This window comes from Malaclemys terrapin, chromosome 10 (assembly GCF_027887155.1).
Source record: "Malaclemys terrapin pileata isolate rMalTer1 chromosome 10, rMalTer1.hap1, whole genome shotgun sequence".
Classification (NCBI taxonomy): Eukaryota; Metazoa; Chordata; order Testudines; family Emydidae; genus Malaclemys; species Malaclemys terrapin.
Window position 1 is genome coordinate 7,193,123 of NC_071514.1, and position 23,823 is coordinate 7,216,945.

Below are 23,823 nucleotides of genomic sequence, written 5' to 3' on the forward strand. Positions count from 1 at the left end.
CCTCCCTCGCACGGCTGCCGAGTAAACACCGCCCCTCCCCCTTCCTCCAACTACCGTCACCACGCTCGGCGCTTGTGTGTCGTCACGGCCAGCCCGCGGCTCTCTCGCGAGCGCCAGCTTCAGCGAAACAGGCCGCGCCGGCCCGCATTGCATCTTGGGACACGTAGGCCGGCGCGCGAGGAGTGACGAGGCGCGCGCGGCAGGCGGCGACCCACAGCGCCCCGCTGGAGCGTTGCATGCCGGGAGCCGTAGTTCAGGGGTACTTTGCATGCTGGGGGTTGTAGTGCGCGTGGGGGAACAGGCAGGTGGAGAGCTGCTGGGGTGGGGAGGCGCCACCTGTTGGCCGACACCTTGTGATGTTTTGGGTCAACCTGCTGATGTAGGGAGTCGAGTGATGTTGATGAGTGATGATGCCGGAGCCCTCACCTGCCCTCCAAACCCCTCAGTCACAGCCCAGAGCACCCTTCTGCTCCCTCAGCCCCACCCCAGAGCCTGCGCCCCCAGCTGGAGCCTTCCGCCCATGCCCCAATTTCCTGCCCCAGCCCTGATCCCCCTCCCGCCCTCAAAACCCCTTGGTCCCAGCCCGGAGCACCCTTCTACACCTCAAACCCCTCATCCCCTCCCCAGAGCCTGCACCTGCAGCTGGAACCCTCACTCCCCCCATAGCCCACCCCTCCTGCCCCAGCCCAGAGCACCCTCCCAGACCCTGAACTCCTCACTTCTGGCCCCACCCTGGAGCCCGCACCTCCAGCCAGAGCCCTCACCCCTTCCCACACCCCAACCCCAATTTTGTGAATATTCATGGCCCATCATACAATTACTATACCCAGATGAGTCATTAGGAATGAACAGTTGACCAATAACTGTGTTCATGTTATAAAGAAAACAGTATGACGTTTGCTTTAATTGGGATGATTATAAAGGTTAGCTGTGTTCAATATTTTAAAAAGTAGAGACAATAAGTGGGCAATGGGTTGAGGGAGGGGGTGATCCACAGGTCCAAGAGATTGGAGAAAATAGAGAGGGGAGGTGCACTTATGGGTTCTGTGTAAATCTTCCTCGTGTATCTTAAACGATCAGATGGTAATCTACCCCGAAGGGTAAGAGTTGAAGTCCCGTAAGTGGATAGTGTATCTCTTTTGGATTGTACCCCTCAAGTGTTCAAGGGGAGAGTACAGGAGTTCCGGGTTCAGCAAAGCATAATCTTTGGGAACTGATTTATATGTTATTTTGGTATTTTATTTTTGGATTTAAACTAAGGGGAATGCAGGAGAGGGGAGTGAACTGGGAAGGTGGTGGGGAATTAATCCAAGAAATGGCTATGTTCGTTTACAAGCAGAAATCAAGCCATATTCAGGCACAAATGTGTGAATACAACGAACTTAGAAATAAGAAAAATGTTGGCCACATCATGCCATCAAACAGCCAAAGGACCCAATCATTTCAAGTTTTTCAATAAGCTAAAGAACATAAGAACATAAGAACGGCCATGCTGGCTCAGACCAAAGGTCCATCTAGCTCAGTATCCTGGCTTGCAACAGTGCCCAATACCAGGTGCTTCAAGGGGAATGAACAGAACAGGTAATCATCCAGTGACCCATCCCGTGTTGCCTATTCCCAGTTTCTGGCAAACAGAGGTTGGGGACACTTCAGAGCATGGTTTTGCATCCCTGCCCATCTTGGCCATTGATGGACCCATCCATGAACTTATCTAGTGCTTTTTTGAACCCTGTGTTGGCCTTCACAACATCCTCCGGCAAAGTATTCCACAGGTTGACTGCGCGTTGTGTGAAGAAATACTTCCTTTTGTTTGTTTTGCCTATTAATTTCATTTGAACACCTCTAGTTCTTGTTTTATGAGAAGGAGCAAATAACTCTTCTTTATTTACTTTCTCCACACCCTTCATGATTTTATAGACATATATCATATCCTCCCATAATTGTCTCTTTTCCAAACTGAAAAGTCCCAGTTTTATTAAGCTCTCCTGATATAGAAGTTGTTCTGTACCCCTAATTATTTTTGTTGCCCTTTTCTGTACCTTTTCCAATTCCAATACATCTTTTTTGAGATGGGGCGACCACATCTTCACGCAGTATTCAAAATGTGGGCGTACCATGGATTTATATAGAGACAATACAATATTTTCTGTTTTATTATCTATTCCTTTCTTAATGCTTCCCAACATTGCTGTTTGCTTTTTTGACACCGCTGCACGGTGAGCGGATGTTTTCAGAGAACTATCCACAGTGACCCCAAGATCTCTTTCTTGAGTGGTAACAGCTAATTTAGACCCCATCATTTTATATATATAGTTGGGATTATGTTTTCCAATGTGCATGACTTTGCACTGATCAACATTGAATTTCATCTGTCATTTTGTTCCCCAGTCACCCACTTTTGTGAGATCCCTTTGTAACTCTTTGCAGTCTGCTTTGGTCTTAACTATCTTGAGTAATTTTGTATCATCTGCAAATTTTGCACCTCACTGTTTACCCCGTTTCGCGGTGTTGCCAGCTTGCACAACTGTATTTGTGAATCTTATATATGAAAAATAAAACTGTGTCCTGAAGGAATGACCTGAACAGAGTTTGGTCCTGGCACTAGTCCTTCCTGGGCGGGGGGAGACAGGCCAGCAGCTTACAATTATTCAGTACATGCCACTAAATGGGAACTAAGCCTTAACAGGCACTATTTGAGACAAAATTTCAGGGGCTGGCTCCTTAGGACTCAGTTAGAAAGCCACTGAACAGAGGAAGTTCCTGAGCAGAGTCTCCTCAGGGAAGCTGGATAGGAAACTATTCCAATGGTGTCTCCCTGGTGAGCAGAGGCTCACAGAGAGAGGAAAAGGCCCAGACAAAATGTGCTTGCAGACAAGGGACCCAAGTAGCCTGGGAGAACAAATTGGGAGTGGGAACTCCTGGGGAGCTACTGAGGACTGGCTCAGCAAAGAGTGAGGCACTGTCAGGAGAAGACTAGCATTTGGCCGAACGCCCAGAAGAGGCCCAAGCTCCAGGCAGGGAATTCAGCCTGAGAGTGCTCTGGGGCTAAAGGAGCAAAATATAAGACTGATTAACCCACAGATAGAAAATTTCCAGAAAAGTAGCTGACAGAAGCTTTTTTATGTTTTCATGTTGTCTTTTTCTGTTACATAAATGAGACCTTTTGAAGAAGATGCTCTTTAATATTACAAAGGCCTGTTTGGACTTGTTTATACCCCGGCTGAGGGGAAACTGAGGCCGGGGTCACCTGCAGTGTTGTGTCTGATCGTATGGGGAACACCAGACTAATCTCCACAGCATTATAAAAACCTACAGCTATAATTCCGGAAATAAATACTATGTGGCTGGAGAGAATAATTGGGTCAATTCTCCTCCCCAATCAATATACATTTCTGGTGCCATCTCAGAAAAAGCATTCACTTCCCTCAAAACACTAGTAGCTCAAAAAAATTCCAACAATAAATCCAAATTGAATGATGGCTCAAGTCACTAAATCAACACTGAGAACACAGTGACAAATCCTTGCACAGAACTGTCACACCACCAGCCTGCAGCACCACAGTGAAATGTGCAAAGCTAAAGCAGACTCTATCAAACGCAGAACCGTAATTGTGACAGTGCAAATTGGAGACACGAAATAGTGTGAAAACCCAGGAAGAATTGACCGCACAATATAATATGACCCAAGAGAAATTGAAATGGGGAGGTGTTTATATTTTACTTCAATATCTAAAATACACAGGAATTTGAGAAAGATATTTCCTCAGATTGTCAGAATTGATAAAAGATTTTACGTTAAAAAAAAGAGGCCAAACTGTGTACAACTCTGGGGAAAGAGATGTAAATCATAACATCATGCCCTGGACAACCTGCAATCGGATCAGTAATGGACAGAAATGACAAAAAGACATGGACCAAACCCCCAAATACATGGTATAATCTTATCTTGGGTAGAATGTACCTACCTCTGACAGATGCTGGGGGGTTCTGTTTCCTTCTTGCATGTGGGCAACACTTGCAGAGCTTGTGATACTGGTCACATATGGATGAACTGTAATGAGTTGGTCCTGACTTTCCTCTCAAGTAATGGGGCAGAAGAAGAAACTTACTACCTGATCCCTTTGTGTGTTAAATTAGGCACCTGCAAACCATCAGATCATCCCTGATAGCGGAGTTATATAGAGCAGCGTTCTCAACGAGGGATCCAGTGCCTCCTGGGGGGCCACGAGCAGGTTTCAGGGGTCCACCAAGTAGGACCAGTGTTAGACTCACTGGCAGGAGTGCCACCAGCTTTTCCGCCTCCCTAAGCAGTGGAAGGTCCCGCCCTGAAATGCCGCCCCGCACAGAGGCGTCGGAAGGTCCCGCCGCCGAAATACCGCCGCGGTTGCCGCCCCCCAAATTGTAGTGCCCTAGGCGACCGCCTAGGTCGCCTAATGGGTTGCGCTGGCCCTGCTCACTGGGGTCCAGGGCATAAAGCCAAAGCCTTGCTGTGCGGGGCTGAAGCCTGGGGTTCCAAGCCCTACCACCTCGGGCTGAAGCCGAACCCTGAGCAAGTGGCACGGGGCCCCAGGCATTTGCCCTGCTTGCTACCCCCTAATGCCGGCCCTGGCTTTTATATGCACAAAAACAGTTGTTGTGGCACTGGTGGGCAGTGGAGTTTTTAAAGCGGGGAGGGGCTCAGAAAGAAAAAGGTTGAGAACCGCTGCTATAGAGGGACACTGCAGTATGTAACATGAACACTGAATGCTTTTTTGTAGTTTCTGATAAAATTTTGGATAGATTTTGAGCCTTATGAAATACAGGTTTAACAGCACTATCTACAGCCAGACATAGGGCAGGTAAGTCTCATGCAGTGTTTGCTTCTAATGCTGTATCTGCAGAGCTCTTTGTGAAAGGCCTGGAACGGAAGCAGCAGGGGAAGTGCCTTCAACAACTGAAGAGCACCACTAGAAATGGAATCAGGGCCAGCTCCAGGCACCAGGCACCCAAGCACATGCTTGGGGCGGCACCTGGTAAGGGGCGGCCGGGGGAGCGCGGCGCGGCATTCCGCGGGGGGGCGCTCCAGCGGCGCTGGGGGGGCGGGCTCTGGTTGCATGGGGCTCAGCGAGGGGGCGGCGCGGGCGCTGCGCTGGAGGGGGATTCCGGTGGCGCTAAGCGGGGGGCGGGCTCCAGCGGCGCTCGGCGGGGGGGGGCAGCGCGGGGCTCAGCGCTCGGGGGGGGGGTTCTGGCGTGCGGCGCTCAGTGGGGGTGCGGCGCGGGGCTCGGCGCTCGGGGGGGGGGTCCGGCGGCGCTCGGCGGGGGGGTTTGGGGGCGGCGCTTTTTTTTGCTGCTTGGGGCAGCAAAAAAGCTAGAGCCGGCCCTGAATGGAATGACTTGCACTCATAAACCATGGAGGTCGAGGGGAAAGGTACTGTTGGCTTTAAGTACGTGTGCTATTATACATGAAGGTTGGTTGCCAAATGTATACCAAAGCTCGTTCAGACATTTTAAGATAATTAGCAAAACCTGGACTTCTGTGGCATTAATATCTCTATTTGTAATTAACTTGAACTGAACTTTGAATAAAACTCTCTAGAGTGGTCCAGATTTATGAAATAAGATTAGGATCATAGCTTCCTCAGCCCAAAGCTTCATCTTCAGAAATCTTTTGTCACTAGAAAATCTAGTGTAGTGTTCAGATGATAGTTTGTATGAAATAGACTATCTAAAATAAGATCCAATCCTGCAAACATGTATGCACACATTTAACTGTACGCACTTGTAGTTCTGTTAAAATCAATGACACTATTCACATGTGAAGTCAGCATGTGCATAAGTGCATGATCAGGGATATAAATTGCAACACATTGTATTGAGCAATAATGATATTCTCTCTTTCCTCTAGGCGGCAGCAGCAGTCCACAGTTATTCCTTCTCCACAAGCATAATGGGCCGCAGGAATCAGAATAAAGCAAACATTGGTTTGGAAAACCTTTACTGGTAATTTGCTTTTCTAATTCACAAATTAACGACCAAACGTTGCCCTTTGTTGCATGGCAGAGTTCAGTGGAAGATGTGCATAAAGCAGAAAAGGGGCACAAACCTACTTTTCCCCCTTGGTCCCTTAGGTCACCTTTAATTACCTCCCTCCAAAATCTGGGTTCTCTCTTTCTCATCAGGACTTTCTGTTGTTGCAGCATTGGGTCAGGGAAAAGTTGCTATTTTTTTTTTTTTTTTTGCTGTTAAAATACATTTCAACCGCCTTCAGCTTGTTTTCTAACACATAGCAATACTTCCAGTCAGAGCCATCTGGTGGTTTTATGCTACAACAGCTGCAAGTACACTTGCTCTATGAAATTCAACAAAGGATTTCCTCCCCCAGGTCCTTGGTTTTCCTGGTAGAGAATACAAATTCACTGCCCACTTTCAGAGTATTATGCACCTGGTGTCCAAAGGAAATATCTCCCACCCCGCCCAATAATGCATCATATGAATTATGGGTTACCACATGTTCCTTACTTGAAGGGATGGTCCCTTATTTCATTGATTTGACCCCTGGAGTGATCACCTGTGTACTAAAATGTATTAAAATTGGTAAGTACTATTTTAAACATTTAATTGAAGCTTACGATAATTGCACTGTATACTTGAGGGCAGTAGAAATGTACACTTGAGGAAAAAATACATATGCTAAGGGAAATGATGTTTCCCTAAAACATCTCTTAAAATAGTGTTGTCCCTTATTTTTCATGTGGTTTCCCTGATTTCCATCCAAGAAAGGTGATCACCCTAACTCTCATTGACCATGAACTCACTGATAGAAATAAAAGTGCTGGAGCTCCTCTCTCCATTTCCTCATATGAGTACACACATATCTGCAAGGTTATCTGTTCCACTGGCTTTCACTAGAGTTTTTTTTTTAAATCATTATAATAGAACTGCTATCCAGAGACACTGGAATGGGGCTGGGTTCAAACTAGAGCCCTAGTACCAACGCTCATATTTTATCAGTAGTCTTGCAGTGATTTTCATGGTTACTTAAAGCCCCAGCTCTTGGAGTCATGTTTATTATGTAAGAATCTCAACATTAAACAAGTTTCTAGCCCTTGTAAATGTGGAGAAAAACTTGAAAACTTGTCCTAAGTGCACCCTAAACAACTCCAAAACCAGAAAGGCAAAGTTCCCGCCCCCCCAATGTTCTCTTTTTATAAAACCTGGTGTTTTTTAAGCCAATCTCATAATTTGTGGGGAGGTCCTGATTTGTGATTTTTGAACTCTTGGGGTTGGCCGTACTGGTCCAGAGTAACCATGGAGGACACTCCCCAGTGTCACTGGAGCCGCAGCCCAGAACTCAGGCCCAGGTAGTACTTTGGGGTGAGAGAGGCCCAAATGGGAAGCAGGGGAGTCCCTACTTACCATAGACTATCAGGGTTGGAAGGGACCTCAGGAGGTCATCTAGTCCAACCCCCTGCTCAAAGCAGGACCAATCCCCACTTCTTTGAGTGTCTGGGTGGAGGCGTCTCCCTCACTATCAGGGTTGCCTGCCAAGCGTCAGGTTACCCGCCATACCAGTCATATGACCCCCTTGCTTATTATAGGTCACATGACCCCTGCCCCGCGGTAGTTGCCAAGAGCTCTGGTCACGTGGCGCCACTGTTCCGCCTCGGTAGCGATGGACGCCGTCAGCTGCGAACGCTCACCTGTGTGATCACGTGGTCAGCGTGTACGCTCCCTCCTCCCCCACCGGACGCAGGCGGAGCACCCGGAAACGGGCTCTTGGTCCGCGTCTCGCTGGCAGGACGCGGGAGCGAGGCTCGGCGACAGACGCCCCCTCCCCCAGCCCGCTTCAGCGTCGCGCGGGAGGAGCCGGTAAGGAGCGGGAGGGGTGCGTCCGCGCGGAGACCCCCTCTGCACAGAGCCCCCCCCCCGTCCCGCAGAGCTTTCCCCTCCCCCCCCCCGCCCGTTCTCTTTGGGGCAGAGAGCGGAGAAGCCAAGGTACTGGGATGTGCTACAGGGCTCTGACCCCCCCACCCCCTCGTGCTGGGGGAGTGAAGGGAGGGGGCTCTTGGCCCCCCTGTGCTGGGGGAGGGGAGTGAAGGGAGGGGGCTCTTGGCCCCCCTGTGCTGGGGGAGGGGAGTGAAGGGAGGGGGCTCTTGGCCCCCCTGTGCTGAGGGAGGGGAGTGAAGGGAGGGGGCCAAGAGCCCCCCCTGTGCTGGGGGAGGGGAGTGAAGGGAGGGGGCCAAGAGCCCCCCCTGTGCTGGGGGAGGGGAGTGAAGGGAGGGGGCTCTTGGCCCCCCTGTGCTGGGGGAGGGGAGTGAAGGGAGGGGGCCAAGAGCCCCCCCTGTGCTGGGGGAGGGGAGTGAAGGGAGGGGGCCAAGAGCCCCCCCTGTGCTGGGGGAGGGGAGTGAAGGGAGGGGGCCAAGAGCCCCCCCTGTGCTGGGGGAGGGGAGTGAAGGGAGGGGGCCAAGAGCCCCCCCTGTGCTGGGGGAGGGGAGTGAAGGGAGGGGGCTCTTGGGCCCCCTGTGCTGGGGGAGGGGAGTGAAGGGAGGGGAGAGGGATGGGACCTGTAATCTCATGTCCTAAAAGGTGCTGTTTTAACTCCCTGTGGTGGCACTTTTCATTTATTAGTAAGTTAAAGCGCCTGTAGCTGTTGTAACTAAACTGCCTTTATGAGCACAGTTTGTTTCAGACACACAATTTTACTGATTTGGATTTTGTGTCCATGGGAGCAGGAATAACCTGGCCGATGCAGCGAGAAACCTCAGGAGAGCAAACGTTTTGATGGGTGGGCTGAGTAACGGTTCTTACTGGTCTGTTTCTTACAGATCAAATGCAGCTTGGGGGTATAGACATCCAAACAATTGTTAACAGAATATATGCAGCTTTCCCTCTCCTGTGACAGGCTCAAAAGCAGTTCAGACCATCAGTGACTGAAAGTTACTAGAGCCGTGTTGTGAATGAGTCACAAAAAACTTATCAGACACATTTAATCTCTATTCCTGCTTATGGGATATACATCAACAGGCAACATTTTCCTACATGTATTAGTGTATTTGAATTAAAAAAAAACAAAAACTACACTTGCTTGATCCTTAACCAGTCTGAGAGTTGTTGATATTCACTACATATGAGTTGTATTGGATAGTTGATTTCCCAGCTATGTTTCATGGCATTGTTTCTGTTCTGTGACTTCAAAGAGCATGCAAGCAAGCATTAGTGGCACAAATATTTACGGGTGTGAACTTAGTATTCTGTTTCTGTGCATACTTGCATATATGTTGCTTTGAGTGTTCACAGAAAGTGAATTTCATACCATTGAAATTCATTTGCACAAACACTCTTGAGAGACAAACACAAGGGGTACAGGCATGGTCAGAACAAACTTTAAAAACAGCAAATTTAAGGGGAAATGTTTTGCGGTGGTGGTTGATTCTAGTTATCATTTGATGGATGGCTTGCATGAGTTTGAGGATCTCAGTCCAGTTACTAGTAGATAGCTGTCCACTGCACAAAACCTTCTACAAATGGCATTGATTGGGGTCTTTATTAGCAGTCTCAGGAGTGATCCCAAGGTTTGAATGGGCATGGAGACTGATATGTTTTATCAGCCCACTGAGGGGGCCCCTTCAGATCATTGTTGAGGTACATTCTCACGACAGTGAGAGTAAGGAGGAAAAGTTTGAACAGATGCTGCCTGTACCCAGGATATGGATTGAGGACCCCTGTGTCCAAAGTTGTAACTGGCACCTATCACCGTCACCTAATAATGGTACTAAAACAATAGGCAGAAGAAGAGGAAAGATGAGAACTGATTATAGCTAGAATTGATTTCTAATCCTTTTGTAGTGAACAAAATTATTCTTTAACATACCATTCCTTTTAGCAGACTACACAAATGCTTCCTGTTTAGCACTTCCTTACATGTGTTCGTTCATACAAGACCTTGCTCAGTGGGACGCTGATCCTGACTTGGGCTTCTGACTGCTACTATAATATAAATAATAAATATAGTATAAAAGGATCAAGTTCACTGTACTTTTTTGTTTGCTGTTACTATTTTTGCTGTACTTCATTGCACCATCGCATCCCATCTCTGTTTTGTATGTGAACAGGGTAAGCCATACTTCTGGCAGGTGCAGGGGATTAATAGAATGAACTATTCTTATTTTTCTAATGCACAGCTGTCCTTCCCATTCCAGTAATGTTTCACTTTGCAGTCTGTTGGGTGGAAGAGGCATTTGGCCTCTGTTATACCTTTTTGGTGCATCCAGAGTAGCATAAGTGGTAAAATATGTCGTAAACAGTAATTTAGCCAAAATTGAAATGAGACCCAACCCAGTTGGATGGGAAATCTCTGAATCTGGAAACATTTGTTGTAGAAAAAAATCTTTCATTTTCATTATACAGTACTGAAAACTGTAGGTAAGAGGCGCACATTTTTCTTTCATGTTGGGTGGGGTGGAGGGGAAATACGCCCTTCCTTCAGAGTTCACATTTCATTAAACAGCAGAAGAATGGGCATCTGAGTTCTAGAGACATGAAAGTGAATTGTAACTAATTCTTTAGTCCAGTTGCAAAATGAATTAGTTTTTAATGGATTTTATACACTGTCTAGACTAGCCCTCAGGGAAACTGACCAGAATTGGCAATTGCCTTTATTCTACTAAGAAAAATGAACAAGTGGCCATTAATTATAATTGGGTAATGATAATTAATAAAAGGAAACTTATTATGCATTCCTTATCCACTATATTCTTGTGAGCACATGAAAAGAATCACAGTAGCAGGATTTCCCTTGCAAACTAAAGTTAACAAGCAGTCAGCATATAGCTGTGAACTTAAAACATTATCTGGCATCATTTGCTGTACAAATGGAAGTTCTTAATCTACTAGTGCTATAAATGTTCCAATGAAATGTAGATCCCATGTCAGTTATGTAAGTTTCCTTACTACAAATAATTAGGATCCCATATAGACTATATAACATTCAGAATGTGCAGGCAATCTTAAGACTTACCTACATGGGGAAACTGACTGGAATAGCTCCATGTAGATACTCTGTTCTGGAATAAAAGTGATTTTATTCCAGAATAATATTCCCATATTAGAAGCACACTAATTATTCCAGAATAAAGTGATTTTTATTCTGGAATACTATCCACACTGGAAGCTATTTTGCAATAGTTACTCTGGTCAATTTCCCTGTGTGGACAGGCCCTGAAGTTTTGACTGTTCTTTACAATAGGTATCACGTAATCTGAAGAGAAGATTTTTACACGTTTTAAGATGGTTTTAAGTTAATTATACTTAAATGAGAGGTGCCGTCTGAATAGTTGACTAAATGGACTGTAGACCCATGAAACATAAGTACTTATACAGTCCATTGTCTGAACTGTGAGCGAAGTACCAGTGAATTCAAATAGAGGCCACAGTTAATAAACCGTCTTAAAAGGAATGTTAAAATATAACTTACTGTTTAAAAACATCTTAAACCCTGCAATACTATCTTCCTTTCAGGAGCTGCTACAGTGGAATGCTTTGTTATGAAAAGTTCTTATTGCACAAGACACCATCGATTCCTAATTAGAGGGTTAGTAATATTCAATCAAGAGACTGCATTTTCTGAATATCCCAAAGTGGTTATAATTAAAACTAAGGATACGTAAACACGGCACAAGTTAGAAGACTGACGAGGGAGGACGGTCAACTGAGAAGAGGTAAAAACAAACTTATCCTGAAAGAATCCTTTGTATACACAATGAGGCTTTTATGCACTGGATTAGTGTAAACCTACATTCTTAATCTGAAACATCACATGTCTGTGTTTCAGGTTTACACAACCTCAGTTTCATCTAAACATCATGGGAGAGATTAAAGTCTCTCCTGACTATAACTGGTTCAGAAGTACAGTTCCTCTTAAGAAGGTATGTATGTTTTTATCTTCTGTTTATGAAGTGGTATCTTATTTCTGAAGGGTCATGGTGTGCAGGGGTGGAAATTGCCTAAGCAATTTGTAGGTAATGGAAAATAGTCACTGGAGGTGGCAGATCTAGGTATCGACGTGGCCCCCATCACCGTGGTATTTGAGTACTCGGCAAGTACTTTTACATTCACGTAACTTTCATTGGAGGTGGTCTGTTACCTCTAGTGGGATTCATGGTGCCACCTGAGCTTTGGGAGCCTTCTGGGAAATGGTGTTTGTTGGGGGCCACAATTGCCCTCTCGTGGCAACAAACGTTTGAAGCTGAGATTAGAAAAAGGTGGTGGAGCTGAGAGGGCTGCCGTGTACCATCCTTGCTGGGGCTGCCGCTGGCTTTGCCCACTGTGCCCACCAATTCACATGCTTACACAGCAATGCTGCCTTGACTCATGAAAATACTTTTGCTGTCAGCTTCACAAATTCATCCTGGGTTCTGACCGTCAAGCTATGGGTTCTTTCCATCTCACACATTATTACAAGTAATAATGGTGCTGCAGGCCAAACTACCTCTTTGCAGTCCCATTGCCTCCAGATTATGCCCAAAATGGGTCTGCACAGATGTAATTGCACTTAATTTGTAGCCCGAGAGATAGCATAGGTGTACTGATGTCATAATTTAGCCTGCGTATTGTCATACTGGGGATTTAACGAGATGGAAAGAACGCCCGTGAGACTGTGCCACTTTCTACAGGAACTGCATTGCATGTAAGCTCTTGAGCAAGTATAACTCTCCATTTGCTGATGATTTATGCATATTTTCATTTAATCAGTCAATTTCAGGGTAATCAACGAAGGTTTTATCTGAGCCTCAAAGTACGGGCATAACTTTCTTTACTGATTGCTTACTTCAAAATAAAAAACGACAGAGTCAAAGATACCACAGTGACGAATGCGGGAAGTGGGTGAGACCTAAACAAGCCAGTCTTTGTCTCTGAAAGGGGAAAAGCTCAATTTTAATTATAGTTCATTGTGGGGGTTGTTTCTAGGAATAGGACGCTTCCCTCTTCGGCTGTGATTGTTAGCAATATGGTCAGCATGGAGGAGGCAAGGTTCCCTGATGCAGAAGGAGGGAAAACGGGGCTTGCCATCCCACTTCTTCCCTCCTCGTTGCTGCTTTGTGCTGCCACCAAATCAACGTAGTGAGCTCCCACAGTTTGTTCTTTGTGGGGTAGCAGGGGTGAGAGGCTTGGAGATACTAGGCTGCTTTTCTTGCACCCGCCACGTGTTATCACTGCCACTTCTCCCCCTTCCTGCTGAGGTCATAGATAGATGGAAGCCTGTTCCTTCTAGGAGGAGGCTTAGAGGGATGCTGAAAATTAAATCAGTTTTTAAAGATTGTCTTTCATTCTGCCTCTGATCCTAGTTTGAGTGATGCTATCTGTTTATAGCCATACTCCTTAGTACTTGTGATCAGTAAAGACCAAAGAGTGCAATGGAATAAGTACTTAGTGTGGCGTCCTGGCTAAATTCCACTGCAGATAACTATTCTGCTTACGTAAAATTCACCCTGCAGTTGCAACTGGAGAAATGGCTTTTCACTTCCTCTCCTGAAAACTACTAGTACTTCTGGTGCAGAATGGCGTCTGCCTTCCACCCCACTGGTGATTGCATTTCCAAAATGTGATAAGTCGTTCCCATAGTTAATCTGCAGTGTTACAAAGAAAAGTGCTTTATAGATAGACGTTATGACTTGCAGATGTGTGTGGTGGGGAAGAAGGTTGGTTTTGTGGGTAGAGGACAGGGCTTGGAGCCAGGAGCCCTTGTGCTATGTTTGTCATTCAGGAAGCCCTTGCAAAACTTTGTGCAAGTCATTTAAACTGCATACAGCCCAGTTTCCTGAGTGTAAAATGGGGTGGGAGTGGGGAGAATGCGGAGGATAAACTAACTCCCTACCTGAGGCTCTCAAAGCACTTTATGAAAGTAAGTGCTGTATGAGTGGAATGTTCCGTCTCTTTAAAATGTCACACCGACTATCTGTAAAACAGTATGTCTTACTATCTAAAATATTATCCTGCTCTGAGACAGTCATAGGGTGAAATTCTGGCTCTATTGACGCCAATGGGAGTTTTGCCATTTATTTCACTGGAGCCAGATTTCACCCAGAATGTAAATTCAATAATCAATCAAGTATGGTGTAACAGAACAGAAGGTGGTCCATAACCTATCTGAATCAGCTGTTAATCAGTGTGACTCAGCTGTGCAACATTTATTGCAGATCCAAACACATCACACTAAATCTACATATTATGTGGCTCTTTCTCAAATGGAACAAGTGTTTGCCATACTCTGGGTGCCGTTAATTTTCTGGCTTTGGGGAAAGTAATCTCTCTGGACCTCAGTTCCCCATCGCATGTATTGAGTCTTAATCATTTCTTTAACACTTGCTAATATCCTCAAGTGAAGTACTCAGTGTAAGGCATGTTTCATTTTCAAAATCATGAAGATATGCGCTTGTTACACAGACACACAGGGCCACGATGAGCAGATTCAATTAATAATCTTACATAGCAGAGGAGAACTTTCTTTCACGTAATGTAAAAGTAGAAATGCGAGTTCCTTAGCAGTTCCAGGGCTCTGAGAAGTCCTGGCACTAAATCCGTTCTAATTTCTTGGAAACTTTACAAAAACTACTGATGATATGATAATCACATGCTCCCTGAACCTCAAGTACAGACTTCCTTGTAAATCACAGATTTGTTGTCAGCCAGGCAGATCTTAGGATTTGTGATATGGCATTTCCGGAGTATCCATAGAGGTTGTACTGCTCTGACAATGAGAAAAAGCTTTTGGGTGCTACCAGTTCAATAAGTTGTAAATTTAAAATGGATCACAGATGCATAAACAGAGAGGTCCTGCATCTGTTGTACTGCATGGGCTTTATTTGGGGGTTTTATGGTCACTTGAGTTTATTTGGCCTGTAGTCCTGTACTACTGGTGAGTTTTGTACCTTTAAAAAAAATCCTAAATATATACAATATGCCTGAAAAGCAAACTCTGAAACTGTGAGATTGAGACTTCTCAAACTCTTATTCTTTAAAGATGCCATTTGTGCAAGATTTTCATTCTTGGGTCTTGAATTCCTAGTATAAGACAGGGAGAACACAAAGATTTGAAGGGCAGCAGTAGTGGCTGGGGTCTAAGCTAGCCACTTCCTCAGCTGGTCATGTGCCGCTCTGCTTCTCCAACGTCTCTCTCCCTTGAACATTCTAGTGAACTCCTCTTTGACAGTAAATCAGCTCTCTGTCCCATTCCAGCTTGTACTACTTTGGGTATCCTCTGAACGGTGTCCCTATCTTACAGTCAGACCTCCATTGTTTCAGATTAGTGGTCCCAATTTTCTGGGTCTGTTTAAGACAGTAGTGTTGAATAGTCACCAGACCTGCAAGTTCTTGGCCCACCTCCATCTACCTCCATATATCAAGGCCTAGGAAAACTGAGTCAGTTGCAGGGTGCGGTCCTTCCAACCCAGAACTTTGATGATGTTTCTCAGTTGGAGGAGGATGTTCTTGGTGGTGTAGATTCAGACCTTTAGCAGCCAGGGGGCTAGTCAAACCATAGAAGGAATTTTCCTCCTGGCCAAGCATGTGCCACTACTTATGGTATAGTACAGGGATTGGCAACCTTTGGCACGCAGCCCATCAGGAAAAGCCCCCGGTGGGCCAGGACGGTTTGTTTACCTGCCGCGTCCGCAGGTTTGGCCGATCGCAGCTCTCGCTGTCTGCGGTTCACCGTCCCAGGCCAATGGGGGCAGCGGGAGCGACGGCCAGCACACCCCTAGGTGCGCGCCGCTTCCCACAGCCCCCATTGGCCTGGAGCAGCAAACTGTAGCCAGTGGGAGCTGTGATCAGCCGAACCTGCGGACGCGGCAGGTAAACAAACCGGCCCGACCCGCCAGCGGCTTTCCCTGACAGGCAGCGTGCCAAAGGTTGCAGATTCCCTGGTATAGTATCTTCTACGAGTTGGTCCCGTTTGTAAACAGACTATTGGGATGCTCCCAGGATAAATTCCTACACCAATTTTCATATCTAAAATTACTCTATCCGATACAAGGGACCAGAGTGCCTGATTCAGGAAGATGCTAAGCTCAAACCGAACATTAGTTCAGCTGGGGTTATGTAACTTGTATATTGGTAAGGAAAAGCTCCCTACATAAAACAATCTCTGCAAGCTGCCATAATTCACTTCTTTCTTCTGGCACTTGCACTGGACTTCAGTTGTTCAGAACATCACAAACGTCCATAAGACAGTGACTGGTCTATTAACTAAAACCATAATGCTTAGAGGGAAAGTCTGATCAGCTTCTTTTCTATTTCACAACCTCCGTTCTGCCTCCAGATGTGTGTAGGCGGACAGCGTAAACATCACATTTATTAAACAGGCAATGGGTGAAAAGTTATTCTGAAGGGTAGCAAAGGGTGAACTTGTTTGAAAGAAAAATCTTGTCATGTTTTTCACAAACTGTGCTACTAGAAACTGAATGGGAGATATCTGGTATCAGGCTTACACAAAGTTTCACTAAATTCTCTTCTTCCAGATCATAGTAGACGATGATGACAGTAAAGTGTGGTCCCTATATGATGCAGGATCCAAGAACATCAGGTGCCCACTCATATTTCTTCCACCTGTAAGTGGAACTGCAGATGTGTTTTTCCAGCAGATTTTGGCACTGACTGGATGGGGTTACAGAGTTATTGCTGTGAGTATTCTCGATGCAACATCAAAATTCAGTGTTTGCTCTTATGTTACAGTAAATAAAACCAGAGTTTTAGGTGCATCTGGTAAAGGTCAGCTTCTAAGTTTGTTTAGCTCGTAATTTTTGGAGGAATCAAAGCAGAGAACTCCAGGGAAGGCTATACTAAGGTATATTCTGGGGTATGTAACATGCAAAACTGGGCCTAGACCAAACCTGTGTTCACTATGTGAGTATGTGAAACATACAAAAATGTATATTAGATTTATACCGAGTGGATTCGTTCTGTGATATTTTTTTCTTTACTCCATGAACACCAGGAGTTGGAGTTTGCTGATGTCTCATTCATAGGGTTTTACCAAATTCACAGTCCATTTTGGTCCTAGGACTTTAGAAATCGTTAATTTCATGATTTCAGCTATCTAAATCTGAAACTTCAAGTTGTTGTAATTGTAGGGGCCCTGTGCCAAAAAGGAGTTGGGGGGGGGGTGGCAAGGTTATTTTAGGGGGGTTGCGGTACAGCTGCCCTTACTTTTGTGCTGCTGCTGACAGCAATGCTGCCTTCAGAGCTGGGCAGCTGGAGTGTGGCGGCTGCTGGCTGGGAGCCCAGTTCTGAAGGTAGAGCCGGCAGCAGCAGTGCAGAAGTAAGGATGGCATGGTATGGTATTGCCACCCTTCTGTGCTTCTGCTGGTGGGGTGCTGCCTTCAGAGCTGGGTGCTCAGCCAATAGCCACCCAGCTCTGAAGGCAGTGCAGAAGTAAGGGTGGCAATACTGCAATCCCCCTAAAATAACCTTACAACTCCCCATAACCCCCTTTTGGGTCAGGACCCCCAATTTGAGAAACGCTGGTCTCCGTGAAATCTGTATTGTATAAGGTAAAAGCGCAAACAAAAGACCAGATTTCACCGGGGGTAGGGTGGGGGGGTGGGGAGGGAGAGCATATTTCACAGTCTGTGATGTGTTTTTCATGGCCGTGAATTTGGTAGAGCCCGACCCGTTCATTTCTCTTGGGGTTCTGTACAAGAGGAATTCTAAGTTTGCAGTTGACACTCTTTCCAGTGCAACAACTTCCCATGGCCTTGATTTGTCTTCAGAGAGGAGCTAACAGAGATCCAACTGATTCAGCTTGATATTGGTCAGGAATATAACCATGGTAGTTGGCTTCTCTGAAAGGCCAACGTGATGTGATGTAACTTTGGTCAAGGTACAGCCAGACTACCCCACTTATCCACATCATTTTAAGAAGCATTACCTGGTGTCTAAAAATTTAACTGAATGGGTAATTTAACCTAAAGGCTCCAGTATGAGTGAGCTGTCCTCATGTAGTTATGGGTCACTGCCCAACTTCAGGCCTTTACTGCCTTTGTTTTTCCTTGGCCACTTCTGGCCCTGTTCCCCTTTCTATGTCTGCTTCCATCAGAGTTTGCTCCTTTCACCTTCCATCCTTCCAGTGGAACAAAGCTGATAGTGTTTTATAAATTCTACCCATTTAAAAAAAAAAAGTCTTCCTATTGGATCAGACATTGATCAATCTGGTTTCCCTCCAGCAGTGACCAGTATCTGTTGTTTCAGAAGGAAACCTTTCAGCTCTGCTTCCTGTTCCTAAGCCAGTTGATCAGTGGATGAGGGGTTGCCATCCTTTATCTTCAGAAGTTGAGTTTACTGAAAAGGCATACAACTTGATTACCCCCTTGCCTAGCTAGCCTGGCTGAAAATATTAAGTCACAAGGTTTTTTTTTTTTTTTTTTTTTTTTTAGAAGGACTTAGTTGTAGTGTTTGTCTTGATGCCTCTCTACTGCTGGGAATTCCACGGGGAGGATCTAAATTTTTTAGCAGAAGCCTTATTTATGCAAATAGTAGTGTAGCTTTAAGTAGTGTACATCTTTACTAGATAATGATTTTATTTCTGATGATTTTTATGGTATGGGATCCCTAGAAACAACATTAGTCTATTGTACAACACAATGAGAATTTTGCACATCATCCAATGTTGAATGTCTTAGCTGCATCTGTTTGGCCAGGTTTTAATATACAAGGCTTTAAATATTTTTTAAGCAGAAAGCCCAAAGGTGCTTCTGGAGATACGAAAGAGCAGCTGCTTAAAGAACAGCTTCATTTAATTACTCATTACACTTTCATTTTACTTTATTACTCTAGTTGCAGTATCCAGTGTATTGGGACCACCTTGAGTTCTGCGACGGATTCCGAAAACTACTAGACCACCTACAACTGGATAAAGTTAGTGCCCTGAGATTGACAAATAACGTGGTGTTACTATAAAAATGTTAGGTAAAAAAGCCTAGAGTTTATTAAGAACTAACATGCAGAAAATGTCCATGCTATGATGCAGGCTTATTAAAAACAAGAAATTCAAAATTGAAGCAAACACTATCCAAAAACTGTCCTGCTTTGATTTCATTAGTCACTGCTTTCAGGAATTGTTTAAAAAAAAAAAAAATTGCATGTGTGTTTTTATTAATTTCAGTTTTGTAGTTAATTAATGACTTAGGTCTTTGGGGCAAAGACAGTCTTTTTATTCTGTTTGTACAGTACATGGCACAATGGGTGCTAGGATAATACAGATAAACAATACTAATAGTAAGTAATGGTAGCAAAAGACATATCACAACATCTTCAATCTTGAATTAAAATAGCTATTGAAGAGAGGTTAAAATAATTGTTCATACTATATTGATTTTGGCATGATAAATATACTAAAGTCCTGATTTGAATTTTTGAGACACCTACATTGCCCGTGTCTTTTTATTTTCAGTCTTTAAAGTATCTTTCTTTTTAAAATTACAACATCTGAGAGGTGTTTTAGTATTTTTATTATTTTTTTTGTTGAAAATAAATTTTGAACTTCAGTTATTTCTAAATAAACTTTCATCTTATGTCAATACACGGAAAGGAATAACATTGTAATGTTATGTTTTTATAATATGTTATGCATGGATATTCAGGATAGATTTAAGTTGTTACATAACTTGTTTGGTTTTAAATTAGGTTCACCTTTTTGGCGCTTCTTTGGGAGGCTTTTTGGCTCAAAAATTTGCTGAGTATACACACAAATCCCCCAGAGTTCAGTCTCTGATCCTGTGTAATGCTTTCAGTGACACTTCCATCTTTAACCAGACATGGACTGCGAACAGGTGAGAAATATTGATAAAATGTAATGTCCGTCTTTGAGCGTTATTACATTTTATAGTAAAATGTCAGTTTTAGACAAATGTAGTTTCAAAAACAGATTACTTGCTGGTAATCTGAGCAAGCAATGGAAAAACAGGTGGCAAAATACTTTAAAAAGCCATGTTACAAGGAAGGTGCACACTTTCACAATCAGGATTTTGAAACCTGGAATTTTAACATTGGAGAGAAGTTTTTGTTTTTTGTCTTAAACTTTTATGACTGATATAATCAGACTTGGGAAAGACTGAGTCAAGACTAGATCTTTGTTTTGCCTAGCGGATATATTAAGCTCAAATGAAACCAGTGTGGTGAAGAATACTTTTAAAATACACTCTCGCAGGATAGAGTCAGTAACTTTCAGTGTATTATATTCCTATACACACAGTTCTCTAGCTGTTATTTTAAAAGCTTATGTAATGATTGCCCTAGTGAAGTCCTGCACAAACCACTTGATTTGAAATTAAACTCAAATGTTTTTTGGGGGGGGGAAGAGAGGAGAAACCAGAAGACACAACCTTTTAATTTTTGGAGGTCTTCAAACTTGAAGAGATTCATGTGATCTCATGTTTATATTTCAGCTTTTGGCTAATGCCTGCATTTATGCTGAAGAAAATTGTTCTTGGAAACTTTGCTTCTGGTCCTGTAGATCCTGTAATGGCAGATGGAATTGATTTCATGGTTGATAGGGTAAGTGAGTCTTGGATGTCTAATTCTGGTAACTTTGAGCATGTTTAACCTTGCTTCTAAAGATAGCATACTGTATATGCCGTAGGTACATTGCTGCCATCTTTACTTACCTAATATAAAAGATAAACAATAAGTGGCAGACCCTGAGCTAGTGTTACTTTGCATAGCTCTATTGACTTCAATGGAGCTATGACAGTTTACAGCAGCTAAGGATCTGCCTCGTTTGTCTCTGTTCCTTAAGGAACACTTAATATTTTCAGGTTTCAGAGTAGCAGCCGTGTTAGTCTGTATCTGCAAAAAGAACAGGAGTACTTGTGGCACCTTAGAGACTAACACATTTATTTGAGCATAAGCTTTTGTGGGCTACAGCATCCGATGAGATGGGCTGTAGCCCACGAGAGCTTATGCTCAAATAAATGTTAGTCTCTAAGATGCCACAAGTACTCCTGTTGTTTTTGATATTTTCAAGATGCCGTGCAAACAGTGTTACTAGCCTAGCTAGCTGTGGTTAAGTTCAAGCTCCATTAAAGAGAAAAAGGCTAATGTATATGGAGTGTATTGACTCCCTGGCGTCCTCTAGAGAAGCAGTACCTGGGACACTGGAGGTCCTACAGGACGTCTGTCATTATGTAGTGGAGGATGCGATGAAGTCTGCCTCTCATGCCTGGAAGGGGATACTGTAGAGATGTAAAACTGCAATTTAAGCCCTTCTTAGGGAAGTAGTGGTCAGGGCTCTTTTAAAAAAACGACCAGTAGCCACCGTATTTCTTTGCAGGGGTGTGATGATGGGGGAGGAGAGGTGGCCACCCACCCCCAGACCAGATGATGGAGGGGCAGCCAGAACAAATGAGTGGCATTGTGACCCCCATACACCAGGGGGCAAAGTCATTTGTTCAAATTTGGCCTGGCCACCCTCCTCCATGTCCCCCATCACGATGGACCAAATCTGAGTGAGTGTTGTGGCAACCTTGTGCATGGGGTTGCAGTGCCACTCAAATTTGGGGCAACTGGACACTAACCTAAGTCCTGCTCCTTAGCAAAATTTGGGTTGTGCCCATTTCTTCAGCTATGTTACCATAAACCTCCCCAAGTGAAACTGAATTCATAGCCTTTATTTCCATGTATTGACAGCTGGAAAGCCTGGGCCAGAGTGAGTTAGCATCGAGACTTACCCTCAACTGCCAGAACTCCTATGTGGAACCTCATAAAATTCGAGACATTCCTGTAACTATTATGGACGTAAGTGTTTTTTCTTTCTTCCTTTTAGCCTATTGCTTCACCTGGCTGGATTGAGTAGGGTTTGGCTATTCCATGAGCAACTGTAATACTTGATCACCTTTGTAGAACAAAACGTGGAAGATCTAATTTCATGTTAGGTATTGCTTTCTACTCATTATGCAACACTATGAATTAACTGTAAACTGTCACTGGGGTATCGTGCACAGTACAGTCTGAGCTCATGGCCCTATAAACTAGGACAGCATAACTTCCATTTTCTGGATTATGATATGCCTATAAAATGTTAGGTGCTCTTAAAGATACAATTGTTCTCTGTCCCTATTAACTTCAGTGTCACGTTGAGGTCAAACTGTAATAACTGAGGCAGATGAGAACAATATAGGAAATCACTCCTAAGCTTATTACTGGAGGGCAAAGCCTCGCACCTGTCAAATAAGCATAAAAAAATGTGTAATTTATTTTATACAGTAAGACCGTGGGCTTTATTCTTGGAGGTGGATTTCACTGTTGGGCAAATCTCACATCACAAAGAAGCTAGAAAGCAGTGAGGTGATTGTTAGAATCATTCTAGTATGCTATGGTAAATAGCTACAAAAAACGTGATTGGCTTTAGCGTTACTCTGTGATTGTTTTCAAGGTGTTTGACCAGAGTGCACTTTCAACTGAAGCGAAAGAAGAAATGTACAAACTGTACCCCAATGCCAGAAGAGCTCACCTTAAAACAGGAGGCAATTTCCCTTATCTCTGCAGAAGCGCTGAAGTCAATGTCTATATCCAAGTAAGCCTCTGAAATTCAAACCTTTCCTAGCCACGGGTTTAGAAATGTCCCAGCAGAGTCCCGTCTTTCTCATACCCTCATCTGCTGCTGTTCCCTAACCTTTGGGAGCTGCAGACACTGAACCCAATTGGTGCAGGAGGGTCGGGGCTACACAGCAGCCACACTTGTTGGTCCTGGGTTTGAGGTTGGCTTTCATGTGCCTGATATCGCTGCACTCCCCCCGAGCTCTTGTGTTCCGTGTAGGTGGAGCAAATGTTAGTGTATGAACTAATGCTATGTTTTGACTGAACTATAATGGGGACTGGTTCCTGGATTTCACTGGTAGGGGAGGCGTGCTGCTTTCCTCTTACCTGGTACCTTACCCATCATTCTGTATTGCTGCTAAAGAGTTCCTTTTCATGTCCAACAGATACACTTACTGCAGTTCCATGGTACACGATATGCAGCCATTGATCCTTCTATGGTTAGTGCAGAAGAACTAGAAGTCCAGAAAATCAAGCTTCACAGCAGCAGTGAACAAGAGCAGCAGTAGCTTTCTCTCAATCAGTTAAAGCAGTGAACCAATCTGGTTGTCTTCCTGTATATAATCCGCTGTTTCCAATCTGCCTTTTTTTACGTTAGCCGGTTATCACTGTGCAACTCCAACAGGGTTGATATTATTCAGCGTAATGCAACCAAGAACGGTAATCTACAGCAGTGTAACAGGATACTTTGGTTTAAGTTTGTCTTTGAATGTAAGGAAGTACCTTTGAGAAGACTCCAGTTTTAAAGAATTGAGATACATTTTGCTACCAAAGTCTTCACCACTACGTTCTTAAAACAGAACCCCATTTCTTTTTTATATTTTTATTTAGCTGTATATATTGCACATGCAGGTTGTGTACTTAAAAGCTCATTTATAATTTTGTTGAATATTTGGATTAAAAAATGCTGAAGTGCCAATGTTGACATCACTTATTTGCTTCATAAGTTGTGTTGCAAGTTAGTTACTTTATTTCTACCTGAAATATAAAGCATTACAGTTTTTAACTTGCTAGCTGTAACAATGGTTTTCAATAAAACTTCAATTTCAACAAGTGGCTTTTTTCTAATTGACTACATAGAATTACTGTAGCTTAACGTGATCTTTCAGAGCTGCATGTGGATGTAAATAGCATCAAAGTGCAGTGCTACCATCAGAAAAGGTGTGTTGAAGGATGTTAAATTCTGCTTAGATTTGTTTTAAGGGTGTTTATTGAACAGTAAAACCGCTTGAATCATAGTGAATTCCAATTTAATTG

The 23,823-nt window shown here is 44.1% G+C and overlaps 1 protein-coding gene across 1 annotated transcript; it reads left to right on the forward strand.

Annotated features, from left to right (window-relative positions):
* The first annotated feature begins 7,717 nt into the window (after positions 1 to 7,717).
* SPG21 (SPG21 abhydrolase domain containing, maspardin) lies at positions 7,718 to 23,619 on the forward strand. The gene is made up of 10 exons (XM_054042292.1): positions 7,718 to 7,848; positions 11,497 to 11,696; positions 11,810 to 11,903; positions 16,494 to 16,655; positions 18,808 to 18,888; positions 19,657 to 19,802; positions 20,418 to 20,526; positions 21,658 to 21,765; positions 22,403 to 22,543; positions 22,953 to 23,619. Exons 3-10 carry the CDS (start codon positions 11,841 to 11,843, stop codon positions 23,073 to 23,075), a joined length of 933 nt encoding a protein of 310 aa, XP_053898267.1. The 5' UTR covers positions 7,718 to 7,848; positions 11,497 to 11,696; positions 11,810 to 11,840; the 3' UTR covers positions 23,076 to 23,619.
* The last annotated feature ends 204 nt before the right edge of the window (positions 23,620 to 23,823 follow it).